The sequence below is a fragment of the Kryptolebias marmoratus genome, linkage group LG11, assembly GCF_001649575.2.
Source record: "Kryptolebias marmoratus isolate JLee-2015 linkage group LG11, ASM164957v2, whole genome shotgun sequence".
NCBI lineage: Eukaryota > Metazoa > Chordata > Actinopteri > Cyprinodontiformes > Rivulidae > Kryptolebias > Kryptolebias marmoratus.
Window position 1 is genome coordinate 17,460,682 of NC_051440.1, and position 14,644 is coordinate 17,475,325.

Sequence of the window (14,644 nt, forward strand, 5' to 3'; positions counted from 1 at the left end):
ATGAGATGCAGACGCGTTGCTTGTTTACTTTTGTGCATGTTTGGCGCTTGTTCGGCTTCAAAACCGAACTTTGTCGTCCTCTTCGCCGATGATTTGGGTTTCGGGGACTTGGGCTGTTACGGGCATCCCAGTTCTCTCACTCCGAACCTGGACCGCCTGGCAGCAGCGGGACTCCGCTTCACAGATTTTTATAGCACTAGTCCGGTCTGCAGCCCGTCCAGGTATCCAGGTTTGACCAACTGTGACTGTACCAAAGCATTTTATATAGAATTAAAAACCGTTTTGACTTTAAAACTGTTAGCATTGGATAAGTGGTTAAAACACATGTCTGTTTTGCAGGCTTACTTGCTCTTGTGATATTTTCGAAAGCTATTTTCGTCCTCTTCCCTGGATAATTACCTGTCTTATTCTTATTCTTATTTCTTAGGGCGTCGTTGCTGACAGGCCGTTATCAGACCCGCTCAGGTATCTACCCAGGTGTGTTTTACCCAGGATCCATTGGGGGTCTTCCTCTGAATGAGACCACCATCGCTGAGATGCTGAAATCTCAGGGTTATGCCACCGCCATCATGGGGAAATGGCACTTAGGATATGGGGACAAAGGGAAGTTTCTGCCAACCAAGCAGGGTTTTGACGAGTATCTGGGAATCCCATACTCTCACGACCAGGTCAGTGTGGTGGGATACGTTCAGAACCGCCCTTTGAGTGTTCTCCTCCTGATGAGCTCTTCTGTGGTGCTGTTTCTTCCACAGGGGCCCTGCCAAAACTTGACCTGTTTCCCCCCGGATATCAAGTGTTTCGGATTTTGTGATATTGGCACTGTAACTGTCCCACTTGTACACAACGAGAACATCAAACAGCAACCTGTCAACTTCCTGGAGCTGGAAAAGGCCTACAGTGACTTCGGAACCAGTTTCATAACCAACTCAGCCAAGAACAAAAAGCCCTTTTTTCTCTACTATCCATCACATGTAAGCAGCATAAACATTTTCAAGCATTTGTGAAAAGATCGTGGTTCATTATACTGTAATTAAACCTTTTTTCCCCCCCTCATGCCGACCTACAGCACACCCACTACCCACAGTATGCAGGTTCAGGAGCAGCAGGTCGTTCTTTAAGGGGTCCTTTTGGAGATTCCTTGTTGGAATTGGACGACACAGTAGGAAACCTGATGTCAACGCTGGAAAAGACGGGAGAGATCAATAATACACTTGTATTCTTTGCATCTGACAATGGGTTAGTTAACTGTTATAATATTAGTTTAATATTAGTCCTATGCAAACATTTAATCTCTTCTTACAAAAACAGTGATACAGTAGTATTTCCTCTCTGGTCAAGTTTGATTTGATATATTGCATTTCCATATGCCTTAAAACATTTAAGATTTTTTAGATGTTTAAATGGCAAGTTTTTTTTTTTTTTCCCTGAATAAAATAAAAGATAATTTCATTGCAACAAAAGGCGAGGAAACTATGGGCAAGAGGACAAAATAACAGGATGGGGAGACAAGGGTTTAACAATTCCAGGATTTCGATGTTTAAATCTTTTTTTGTTGTTGTTGTTTCTGGACAAAATATGTGTATGTCTGGCTTTTGTTGTTTTCAAGTTTATTATATAAAAAAATACTTTGGAAGTGAAAAGTGCAGAGATCACAAAATGCAAACTATTTGTCTGCCTCAAGATTGGACAGATTGCACTTTCTAGAAGCATGTGAAAAAACCGGACCATTTCTTGGGCAACATTCTTCACACCGATAAGATCAGGACATATAGCGGCACCGAGTCGCTTCTCGTTCAGTATGAAAAGAGACTAAAGCAGCCTGATGAATTCAGAAGTGTGCAGGGATCCGGTGCCTGTTTATACTCGCCAAAATGTTCAAAAGTTGATCGGATGGTTTTTCATAGTGTAGAAAGGCAAAGGCAACCTTGGAGTTCTGTATTTGAAGGTAAACAGTTTGGTTGTATTGCTGTGTCTCAGCAGGTTGCCTTATCTGAACCTTGAGGTAAGCAGTGATAACACAGAGTTGTTTGTGGCCTAAAGATAGAAAACCTGAGAACAAACAACATAAACCCTCTGCTTTAAAAGACTGGCAAAGCATTACAAACTTGTCCTTTGGTGAAGAGAATCAGTTTTTATTGTTAAAGTAAGCATAAGCTGCAGAGGATTCTCAAGAAATTTTACAAATTAAAATGACCCTTTTCCTCTTGATTGTTATAATCCTCCAATTTGGATGTGAATATCTTTACATTTAGGCTGATTTTCTTCCCTTTAAAGCCACACGCATGGCCTAATTGTGTCGTCGAATTGTTTGAAAGTCTTCGGAACGTCACTTTTCTAATATGTACAAACCCGTTGCTTACATGTTTGTGTGCAGGCCTGAACTGATGCGCATGTCACGCGGAGGCAACTCAGGCCTCCTGAAATGTGGCAAAGGTACGACATACGAGGGGGGGATGAGAGAACCGGCCATTGCGTACTGGCAAGGTGTCATCAAGCCAGGTAAGAACAAGCAGATAAGTATCCCAAAGTAAAAACTGTTACCATCTACCATTTAGTTGGGTTTTTGATTGTTTCACGTCAATATTACTGATGATCACAAGCAAGTTTTTGTTTGTTTATCATTTTGGTTTTGCCTCATGTCTGTATAAAAGAAAATACCATCATTGCTCTTTTTCCTCACTGGATCTTTAAGGTGTGACTCATGAGATGGCCAGCACTTTAGATGTCCTCCCCACCATCGCAAACCTGGCAGGCGCTGCGCTACCCCCAGTCACGCTGGATGGGTTTGATATGGCAGAGATCCTCTTTAATCATGGAAAGGTAGCAATCCTGCTGGTGTTCTTTAAAGGCTGGAATAACATCCGACATCCGGCTGACTTATTGTGGGTTTCTGTTCTTTGTGTTTTCCAGAGTAAACGAGAGGTAATGATGTACTACCCCATTTTTTTGGATGAAAAGTATGGACTTTTTGCTTTGAGACTGGGGAAGTACAAGGCCCACTTCTACACAGAAGGTAGCACACTTCACACAGAGAATGTAATGAATTTAAGTCCCAATCATTGGTCTTTTTCACATGTAGGCATGTCACATTATTAGTTTCCATCCATCCATCTTCTTCCGCTTATCCGGGGTCGGGTCGCGGGGGTAGCAGCCTAAGCAGGGACACCCAGATTTCCCTCTCCCCAGCCACTTGGGCCAGCTCCTCCGGGGGAATCCCAAGGCGTTCCCAGGCCAGCCGAGAAACATAGTCCCTCCAGCGTGTCCTGGGTCTTCCCCTGGGCCTCCTCCCGGCGGGACGTGCCCAGAACACCTCACCAGGGAGGCGTCCAGGAGGCATCCTAATAAGATGCACGAGCCACCTCAGCTGGCTCCTCTCGATGTGGAGGAGCAGCGGCTCTACTCTGAGTCCCTCTCGAATGGCCGAGCTTCTCACCCCTATCTCTAAGATAGAGCCCAGACACCCTGCGGAGAAAACTCATTTCAGCCGCTTTCGGTCACTACCCAAAGCTTGTGACCATAGATGAGGGTGGGAACGTAGATCGACTGGTAAGTCGAGAGCTGTTAGTTTCACCAGCCTAATAAAACAGCACTTGGATGCTGGGCATTAATATTTCTGCTTCTTTATTATTTGTTCCGGAAAATAATCGAGCAAGGCATACCTCTATTATTAGTTAGTTTTCTTTCAGCATGTTTTAAAGGCATATCGGTTTATATTAAAGTGCCAAGTGTGCAGTGTTAAATATTCCAGTGGAAAAGGAAAATATAATTTTTCTGTGTGCTGAAGCTTATTTCCATTTGTGAGAGCTAAACTGAGTTGTTCTGACAGCGTAGTTGTCATCAAATTAAAATAGGTTGACCTTTATGACACCTGACAACACTTATTCACAGTCTCTGCTGTTTGTCAGACAAGCAGCTAAAGCACCGCACTAAAATCTGTGTCCTTGTAGAGTTACGATCTACTCCTGACATCTTGTTTTGCCATTAAACATATCCAACAAAGACACTGCTTTGTGCTTTGGTAAACGGGAGCTGTTGAATATGAGGTTTTATAAGGCAGAGAGCAGACGCTGCAGCTTAAAAACTCGAGCCTAGTTTTCTCTCGTTTGTTTGGCTGTGACGTCGTTCTGTTACAGACGGTTCAGACATGTTCAGTTGCCATCTAATTAATAAAGACAAAGAGTTACAGACACAACTGAGGGGATTTTAACTTGGACGTGTTTTTACATCAGGTGCTCCCCACAGCGCTACCACCCCAGATCAGGACTGCCCAGGAACGGCCATCTTCAAAACCCATGACCCCCCTCTCATTTTCGACCTGGAGGCTGACCCCTCGGAGCGCTACCCCCTCCCACTGAACGACAGACCCGACATCCAAGTCGTGTTGGAGCAGATAAAGAACGCCAAGGCGCAGTTTGAAGCTACCATGGTCTTTGGCGAGAGCCAGATATCAAAAGGAAGCGATCCGAATCTCGAGCCCTGCTGCAATCCTGGCTGCAGCCCCAAACCCACCTGCTGCCACTGTTGATGAGGGGGAAAATGTTCCTGAAGACAATGTGGGGAAGTCTGAGCGTACTGCAATGAAAAAACAACAAGTTAAAGGCACTATATTATAATGAAGGTTTTTTTTTTTTGATTAATGCTTACTTTGGAAACTTCTCTTTGTACTAAAAAAGGAATGCTACAACTAATTTCCTCAGTGACAAAATTTTCTTACAGCTAACATTGACTTCTTTTGACCTTTTTTCTACTTGCATGGTTGTTTGATTTGATTTCTATGTAAAAGGGATATAAATGCTGTTTTATGCAAAAAAAAAACAAAACATTTTTGAATCAAACAATGTTGAGCAGATCAATAAAGACAACAAAAAAGTTTCAGACATCAAGCATATAATTTATTCATAAGACCAAACCCATGACAAGGCAGAGTGAGTTTTTTTTCCTTTTTTTTCTTAGTTTTCCCCTTTTACAAGTCCTCATTTTTTAAGATACAAGATAGGATATGTTTGTTTTCTCACATATGGTTTTGCTCTAGGTATACAGTGAAGAATCATGTTGAAGTAGTAAAGTTGAAAGTTGGTTTAACTGTATTTCTCAGCGGCTATAGAGGACTAAATCATCCTCGGAGGTTGTATCTGTGTAGCTGTGTGAAACAAGGGCTTTGATCTCGGCTGTAACAAGATAGAAAAACATATTCAGAAGCAAATAGCTACAGATCAGAGATGGATCACACTGTTGGAGCTCAGAGGCAATTACATTAATGAGCAAGACACGTTAATTTTCCAGTGGCAGCTGACTCGGTCACTAGTTAACAGCATTGGTCAGTAAGTTTGGTGGGAGTGTCACATCTCACAAATGTGCCCTAAATGTGCAGCTGAAGCCTGTCTGTGGGAAGGTTATGGAGTCAGCGGGGACCAAAATACCACCAGAATGGCAGACTAAAGATTTCACCTTGTGCCATAACACAACTCACTGAGAAAAATAAAAAATGAAATTATTGCAGGTCACATATATTTTTAATTTTTTTTTTCTTTCTTTTCAGGGGTTTCTGTCAGGTTGTGATCTTTTTTTAAATTATTGTACATAATCTCATTAACATACTCAACATAAATGACACAGCACTTAGATTTGCTATTGTATATACATGATCTAACTGACAGCAATATATATGTAGATAATACCCTTATTCCTGTCATGTCAACGTTCAGTGAGCTTTTCACCACTGAAATCCTGCAGATCTGACATGTTTGTTCATGTGGATTCAGACTGACGGCAGCAGAACAAAATGCTACACAATGTCTGAAATTACAATAGCGACGATTGGGGTTAGGTTCAGATTAATGTGGTGCCTGTCTATTTGTTTTAAATACCCCCCCCCCCCATCTTCTATATCTTTAAAAGTACCTGTATGATACATTTTCTGTATCGCAGAACTGCAGTATTGACCCCAACATACTTTACTGTGACTTAGTTCAGATTTTTTTTTAACCTTTTGCAAGCCCCCTAAAGCAAAAAAGGCAAAAACAAATGAAGGACCAGGTTACCATCTGTTTTATCCACCATACTTAAAAATAAGGATTAAACCCATTACATGATAAAACCTCCCTGTAAAAGGGATAGCTCAAATCTTCTGAAGTGTGGTTCTGTGAGAAGGTTATAAACAATATTGTTTTAAAACAAGTCCAGTCTAAAAAAATGTCATAGCAGCTCAGGCATATTCTGTTTTAAAAAGCTTTACACTGCTGTCAATTTTGCATTAACTGTTATTTTGGCTAAATTATTATGGCATTCCAACAGGAAGTGCCCCAGGTTGCTCTTTGTAAATAACCATAGAAGTCAGTGTAAACAACTATTTAATGTGAAACTGACAGCAATTTAAAGATTTACAAAACATCTTTTTTTGTTTTTTTAGATTTTTTGTTGTTCAAAGACAGCAGCAATCCATTTTAATCTTGGCCTCACTCTGACTAGCTATTAGCTCATCAATCAGTCATAATTAAACCCTGTTTCTCAAAAAAGGGGTCAATCAAAGCGCAGTCTGAAGCAGGTAAGGTGTTAACGGACCGTAACCTTTTCATAGAAGCCCACTACAACAGATCTGAACTGTTGCTTTAATGCTGTATCAAAGAGCTGATTTCACTGTGATACCAGGATCAAGAATTCATTGGTTTTGTGTTTCAGGTCGATCTAGTCATTCCTTTTCTCTCACTGAAATGTCCAAGTCAAAAGAAACTGAAGACCAGAACAAAACCAAAAAAAAAAATACCAGAGTTACACAGTAAGAGTTGTGAGAATATGGCTTGTCAGAGGGCCTTAGTTGTTTTTGACCTAAAAGTCCCATCATTCATAACAAAACAGTTTACAAATTTAACTGTCGCATGATTTGCTATGAAAGCTACTCGTGGTAAAAGTCAACAATCAGTGCAACTTTCAGGACTGGACAGAAGAAAAACAATGCTGACATATTCTGATTTTCTAACAATTACAGGATCTACTCCAAAGTGAATAGAATATCTGCAGAGATAATGACATTAAAAGTTCATTCCAAGTCAACTGTTATCGCTCATTAAACTTCCAGACCAGGTGTTACTCGTGCTGTTTTTTACCATCAAAACAAAGAACAAATCCAGTTCCAACAGTGTCTTCATTAGCTTGAATGAAGCTGATGTACATCTACTTTCTATACACATATTTACAACACACACTATGTCTTGAACAGGACACGGGGAAGCTTAAATAAAGGGCCTCTCGCTCTCTCTAGTTAACTCAAATACCATCATTAAAAGTAAGCAAATTAGCTGCTTGTCAGTGCTGAAAAAAGTATATATTTACAGTTAACTGAAATGCCAGCCACCTGATTCTACACCATCCCCTTGCCGATTGTTGAGCTGCTTGCCATTCACTTGGATATGTGTGTTTCTTGGTGTGTCTGTGTGCAGTAACCCTACTAGCCATGCATTGAGAGGTGAAACAGCCGTAGTAGGTATAATGTTTGCATTTCAAAAGAGGAACCGTTTGAATAAACAGGTGCTCAGCATCGTAGTTTTATATTATAGAAAAGAAATCAAAGAAAGAAGCAATCGATCCATCAAGATCATAGAAAAACAGGACGAACGTAATCAGTGAGGTGACTAGCGTTTTGTAGAAATGAGAATCCCTGTTTGTGTAGGAAAGGAAAAGTATATTACAATGATGCTGAAAAAAGTAAAGAAAAACAGTGAGAGCGTCCTCTGCTGGCAAACCTAACGAATGTACACAAGCTGTTGAGGAAAAGGGTTGTCATGGGAACTCCTCTTACTCCAGGTAGATGTCTTCAGTAGGGCAGGCGTACTCCAGATGTTCCTGGTAGTACTCCTGGAAGGCTCGACTGAAGAAAAGACAAACACGTGAGAGCTAACGTTTTACTCGTGAACTAGTTTCATACCCTAAATATCACAATTTCCCTACTTTTTGTTGCAGACAAAAATTGTCATTTCTCATTAAACCTATTGGTAGTCTGGAAAAAGTTAAGTTTCCCCAAGGTTCTGGTCTTGTGTTTGTCTAGAAAAAGTTAAAACTAAGCCCCTTACAGGCAGGGAACTATCTGCGGTTTCAATTATTCATATCCAATATGGCTGAACGAGACATGACTGATATTGTATTAATTTATCTCGACACACAGCTGCACACGACTAACATAATGTAAAATAACTTGGCCTCTTCTGACTTTTACAAGAGATAAAACTAATTTGAATAAAAAGAAACTTAGATACTGGTTCTGAGATTAGGTTACAATAAAAAACTAAATTGCTATTACTTGGAATCATTTAGATTAACTTTAGCTTTTTCATAGTCTTGACTGTGGTTTTACAGTGATTGATCATTACTTCATATTTAATTAAAGTAGGAATGTTTTTTTCCCAACTAAATTACAGATAGCATGCCAGAATTAACCTTTCTAAGGTGCAAAAGGTTAAATAACAAAATGGGTTTATAATATTTTGGAATAATCCCCTATTGGTTTTGTCTAATATATTTATATATGATGTGGTTAAATTGTTAATATTAAAGCACAAATGTGTAAGCAACATGTAAATATTAAAATTGCTACTAAAATTGAGCTGGTTTGATTAACTATATAGTTCTATATACAGAAACACTGAGTTGTTTAAACATTTCCTGAAATTAGGGGAACAGTTTATAGATGGATGACCCCGACATGAAGCTACTTTTTATATTTATGTCTGAAAGAACAAGATTTAAATTTAAAAAAAAAACTGATTTATTCCTTAACAGGAAATATTTTTATATAATCTATTGAGTGATATAATAAAATTAACTGACAGCTGAAGGTGTCAGGTTTCTGTAGTGAAATATAAAGTAAACAAAAAAGTTTTAAAGTCTACAAGTCTCCAGTCATTCTCATTTTTTTTTAGTTCCCACAATTATAGAGATAGTTCACTGTTACAAACTTAGTGAGAAAAAATAAAACTGGCCATGGTCCAGTTTGTTTGGAATAAAGGAAAATATTAAACCCCTTCCAAAGAGGGTGATCTCCAAGCAGGGGCTGAATATATGAGCTGCAGTTTTATCTGTTTGCTTCACCACCATCAGATCATAAAGATGCCTCATATTTGGAAACTGTTTCCCTCAATAACCCCTTAAATCCAAACTTCACCCTCTGCAGCTTGACCAAATTAGACATAATGTATATAATGTAACAAAAGAATGGAAAAGCAAAAGAGTTCTCAGAATTACATTGTCTCTGATTTGAAGTAATTGACATTATGATAATAATTTGGACATACCCGACACACTCAGCCACAGGCCGCATGGACTCCTGGGATACAAACACATGGCAAGCAAATCTGTTCAGCATTGGATGCTTAGTGATGAAGCCAAAGTAGCTGCAGAGAGAAGAAAACAATGTGATGCAACCGGTCAGATGTCACAGTGTGCAGAGGTAAAAGGAGGACAGAGGATGGGTTTGCTTGTTTACCAATTGTTCCTCGGATGACATCCACAGAACGAGATGTTCTTCATCTGGAAGAAGTGACTACATCTGTCAAACTGGAGATGGGAGGAGACAAACAGATAACAAAATGTAACCACCGATAAACTACTGAGATGATATTACACCAGAATTATTTACTGGGTTTTACTTAATACTTAATATTTACCTCATCAAGGGTGTCATATTCATCCTCCAGGCTCATAATTAGCTTTACACCTTGCAAGCTGATCTCCAACTCACACAGAGATGGAGGTCGCACATGTACTGTACGTTTTCTTGATATCGCAATCTAACAGACAGAAAATGTGTTTATGTTGCGTACAAGGCCTCCCTCAGACCATGCTTGCTTGAAGCAGTCCTTTAGTAAGAACAAAAATGTTTTTTGTGACTTTATGTTTGCGTCAGTGTTTCCCTTTTCTTACCTTTTGCATGGCAGCACAAAGAATGCCGTTGCCTTGGTGATAAGGTACCTCAACGGAACCCAAAAACTGAACGCTGAAAGTCTCAATCCATGCTGGATTTCTTTTCAGGCCTAAGTGGTGGGATAGAAAATGTGACTTCTAGGAAGTTCTCAGTTGGTTTAAATTTAAAAAAATGTTTTTTTCTCTTCACTCACCCAGCAACTCCTTCGACTGGCCTATGACCTCCTGAGCATAGAAGCCGGGGAAGATCCCTTTCTCTCCTGTCCGCATGTTATAGCCTCTGTACCAGTAGTCATCCTCTTCTTCCTCCACATACAAAGGGTCATCCACATCCAGCTCCAGCTCATCTGTATGTCTGGGAATGAACCTGCAAAGAGCATCAAAAGGAAGAACAAAAAGGAAAACATTCTTATTAATATTTTTTTCATGCTGCTGTAGCGTGAAATTCATTTAGAATTAGGAAAAAAAGGATACACAACATATCCTCCAAGAAATCAATTATTTCTTGATAGTTTTTTTTTTCCTTTGCTCTGTGTTTGTCTGCTGGTGTACATGGCCACAGGTGGTGGATGATCTGATTATTGTTAGTGACCCTGCAGCTCTCCAGTCTAGCTGTAACTCGGACATCCGACTTCCTCTCTAACATAATTAGTGAAGCACTACCCATACATAACCTCCACAGCACACAAAAAACACACAATAACCAACAATAACCATCTAAAAACTAACTGGACAATATGAGCGAATGGAATAAATTTAAATACTTTCAAAACACAACTTTAAGAATCAATGAAATAAGTGCTACATTCCTTAAAATTATTTACTTTTTGTTGTCATAGCATAACCACTATTGCTTTCTTATAGCTAAAATGACTCCAAAAAGCTTACCTGTAAACTGCCCTGTGTGTTTGGTCCCTCTCCTCTCCATTGATGGTACACGAGAAAAGTCCAAAAGATTCTGTGCCTACACGGGAGACGGACAGAGAAGCTATTTTTTGCTTTTCAAGTTTATTTGAAAGGTGTTAGTGAAGGAGTCTAAATGAAAGTTGACTGGATTTGTTGACAAAAAGAATACAAAAACGTTTTTATAATGAGCTTTTCATTATGCAAATCACCCTTCATTAGAGGTATAAATATTGAAACAAGATCACTGACTAATGATCTTCTAGGGTACAACTTTCATCAGCTGAGTATGGCTCCCTGCCAAATTTAGATCACGTTAATGTATTATGCTGACAGAGATATGTCAAACACTAATTTAGTATATTTATAATAGGGATACTGTGTGGGTGATTTTAGCTAAAACACTGATGAAGTCAGCTTTCTTTTCTTTTGTTTTTTTTTTTATTTTTTATTTATCATGCTTATAGCCTTTAGCTCACAGACGATCATCCTAAATTTAAAGTGACCTTCATTTCCCTTACACTCTCGTAACAATGAAAAATAAACAATATGGCATATCATAAACTACTGCAGAAGAAAAGCCTTGTGCACAGCTTACTGGAAGAGCGTGAGGTGCTGTTGACGAACACATTAAGGAACTTCTTTGAAAACGGCAGGTCAGCCTCAGGAGATGAGTCTTCAGAAGAGCTGAGAAGATCTGGCCTAACTTCCCCATTTTTACGGACATAGTTGACCTCATCTCTCCCCAAGACCTCACCATCACAAGGAGTTGAAAGCTCACTGTCGTCACTCAGAACTGAGGTGCACCTAAAGGACGAAACAGCTCAATCTTAACTGAAGGCTTGACCACTGCCAGAAACAAAACAGTTAAAGACTCATTTTTTAAAAATTTTTTTAGGTTTCAAAAATATTGTCATGCACACCTTCTAAGGCTAACTAGTTCCAGTGTTGTATTCTCATCCACCACTAATGTGTACTTCATGGAGTCATAGGCCAGTCCATCGTCTTCATTTGGCTGCCTGAGAGCCAGATCTTTCTCGCACAGTGGGAGGTCATGGTCAGGTAATGAATGATTGTGCACACTGGAATCAATGGGTGGCGAGCTGTCAAGCTCTAAATCACTATCATTATAAGACTGCTTCCTCAAGCTGCCCAGGAAAGGATAGGAGTCACCATCCTCCTCCTCTTCTTCGTCATTGTCTGTGGAGTAAGTGAGGCTAAAGCAGCGGTTGGTCTGAGCAGAGGGTATGTCCAGTGTCAGACTGTGTTTGACCTCGGTGATGCGCTCAAGAGAAGCTGCTGAACGACTTGTTGGCCTGGGCTCTGTTTCTCGACCTTCATCCTTGTCGCTAATCACACTCTCACTAAGGCTGGGTGAGTCCAAATCCCTTCTGCTCTCCAGCATCATCAAATCATTATTGGGCTCTTCATCCTCCTGACTCCAAGCATTCTTAGATGGTTTATGTGTGGAGTTCTTGTCACAGTCTTTAGCAGTATAAACAGGGTTTAAATCTATGGTTCCCTGTTCATTCTTTGCACAGCATTCTAAAATCAGTGGGGAAGTGGCATCACCAATGGGGTTGCTCATATAGAGTTGGGAACTTTTCATTACTTCTTTTTTCAAGGACTCATTATTCTGGCTTCTTGCTGTTCTCTCTTTGTGGTATCCTTCACCTTCCTTGTCCCTTTCCTGTGATTCCTCCATTTCTGCTCTTATTTCCTGGACTTCATCATTGAAACTATCGCCATCCCCAATATCTGAAGATGGTGAAATGGTATCAGATACAGACGCTTGTCTCTTAAAACACTCCTCGGGGCAGCTGATGGGATACGAACCCTCTGAGATCATCCTGTTGACTAAGTTACTAAGAAGCCAGGGAGAATCTGAGTTCTCACTCAGGTCATCCTCACTTTCTGATTCAGAGTCTCCCTCACTTGTTTCATCATAGTCATCTTGAGTTGGCATTAGCCTGGGCCCCACTGGCAGGTAGAAGGAGCGCTTAAAGCTCTCTAGACCATGGTCTGGTTCTATCTCAAGCACCATTGGTCTGGACAGACGGTCCTCACTAAACTGGGTTGGAGGCAGAGTTTCATCTGGATCTGCCTGGTGCTCACAAGACAGCTCATCATCCACACTCTGCAACCCCATCAGAGCTTGATCATCATCATAGGACTCAGGGGGTAAGATGGGTGAGTCAACAGGGGAGGGGGTCGCAATAGTGGGTGAGGGAAGAGGAGAAGGAGAGGGTACAAGAGAACCTTCTTTGATTGGGTCAGGCTGACCCAGAAGCAGTGATGCTTTCAGTCCAACTATTCCACTGTCCTGCTCTAACTCTGTATCTGGGTCCAATTCCTGGTCTGAGGTAGGTGAGCTGGCCTCCTCAATGGAGTTGGTGAGATGAGACGAGCGTCCACTGCTGCTCTCATCACTGGTCAGATCTAACTCTGTCTCTGAAATGGAGGAAATCATGTTTGAAACCACAGGTCCTCCACAAGCAAAAGCTGCCTCCAGCTCCCCTTCAACATCAGAATCGGAGCCTGGGGAGCTGAGGTCCTTGTCCTGGTCTGAGGTCACATAGCCCTGTTGGTTCATATCTGCTATCCCTGGGTCTGAGGATGGAGAAGTGGAATCATTAGCTTCTGCAACTGTGGCAGAAACTGATAGAGCTTCTGAACTGTTGGACTGATCGAGAACTTCTGAGCGGCTTGATGACTGATAGCTGGAAAACAATGCAGGCTCATGGGATTCAATGGAGGGGAATTCCACATATGACGACTGAATTTCCTTGCACACAATATCATAGGTCTCCTTACACATAAACTCCACTTCAAAGTCTTTTTCCAACTCTTCATCAGACAAGGGTGTATCAGCACCATCGTTAGCGCCCATGGGTGCCGTGGATGACAAACAATGACTGGTTCCATCCAGGTCAAGATCATTTTCTTGCTCCATTCCTGACTCGCTGGTGATTGTGTAGGTGTCTGTGGGGCGCCGGTTTGAGTGTTTGTGATTGTGGTCGCTGTTGAGGTCATGGTCCACCTCTGTGTCGGAACACTGTGAGTGCTCGTCTATGGAGGGTACTCTGGCTGTCTGGATTGAAGGGTCGGCCTTTGGTTCAGTAAAATCAGTGGAGCCAGAGTGGGACCTATGGTGACCAAATGAGCCTGCAAGCATAAAAATTGTGAAGAAAGAAGATTGGGCTTAGGAGATTGACAATAACCACAACACTGTTATTATAAAGTAGATGATGACAAGAAGAAGGTATATGCAGATATATATATATATATATATATATATATATATATAGGGATATAGGGAGTTGAGAGGGCATTTGGGCATTTGGGCTCCCATTTCCTAGAGTTACTTCTGCCCTTATCTTTAGTTTTCAAGTGTCCCTTTGGCTCTTGATTTAAAGTCACAAGGGGCAGTGGTTAAAACATACCCCTACAAAATCAGACACCCTTCAAAAAGTCTTTATATTATCAAATGTCTCAAATCCCTTTTACATAAACAGATACAACATGTTTTTGCCAAAGTTCAAATATGCTCTGTAATTAGTTATCAAGCTTGCAAAATCGTGCAAAGTCAATGTTATCTTTATGGGTTTTTTTATAGAAGCTTGACAATGACACCATTGGGATCAAAGTAGACATCGTAATGGTTGTTCTGACTTTAAAATATTTCCAACTGGGAAAATGCTTACATTTTTAAGTTTCTTTGTAAACACAGCTTGAAGTATTTAAAGTATGCCCTTGAACATTTTCAGTCTGAAGAAGCAGATAGCCCTATCAATTTTACATCCCACAACATTACGAAAAAATTAGGACA

The 14,644-nt window shown here is 40.6% G+C and overlaps 2 protein-coding genes across 4 annotated transcripts in view; one reads left to right on the forward strand and one right to left on the reverse strand.

Moving 5' to 3' along the window:
* On the forward strand, positions 1 to 4,877 carry arsa (arylsulfatase A). The gene is made up of 8 exons (XM_017405956.2): positions 1 to 221; positions 428 to 668; positions 753 to 971; positions 1,067 to 1,236; positions 2,375 to 2,499; positions 2,693 to 2,820; positions 2,911 to 3,013; positions 4,230 to 4,877. The coding sequence occupies exons 1-8, from the start codon at positions 1 to 3 to the stop codon at positions 4,523 to 4,525; spliced, it is 1,503 nt and encodes a 500-aa protein (XP_017261445.1). The 3' UTR covers positions 4,526 to 4,877.
* Positions 4,871 to 14,644, reverse strand: part of mapk8ip2 (mitogen-activated protein kinase 8 interacting protein 2) — a 26,682-nt gene continuing 16,908 nt past the window's right edge. For 2 of the 3 annotated variants that reach the window (XM_017405954.3, XM_025003795.2), the window contains 9 exons: positions 11,739 to 13,980; positions 11,414 to 11,622; positions 10,801 to 10,876; positions 10,107 to 10,279; positions 9,913 to 10,022; positions 9,657 to 9,779; positions 9,476 to 9,546; positions 9,285 to 9,383; positions 7,727 to 7,864 (listed from right to left, as the gene is read on the reverse strand). In XM_017405954.3, coding sequence (XP_017261443.1) covers positions 7,792 to 7,864; positions 9,285 to 9,383; positions 9,476 to 9,546; positions 9,657 to 9,779; positions 9,913 to 10,022; positions 10,107 to 10,279; positions 10,801 to 10,876; positions 11,414 to 11,622; positions 11,739 to 13,980 — 3,176 coding nt within the window. In that variant the 3' untranslated portion in view covers positions 7,727 to 7,791. Of the gene's footprint in view, positions 7,865 to 9,284; positions 9,384 to 9,475; positions 9,547 to 9,656; positions 9,780 to 9,912; positions 10,023 to 10,106; positions 10,280 to 10,800; positions 10,877 to 11,413; positions 11,623 to 11,738; positions 13,981 to 14,644 lie in introns of all 3 variants that reach the window. The other variant, XM_017405953.3, reaches the window with a different exon arrangement.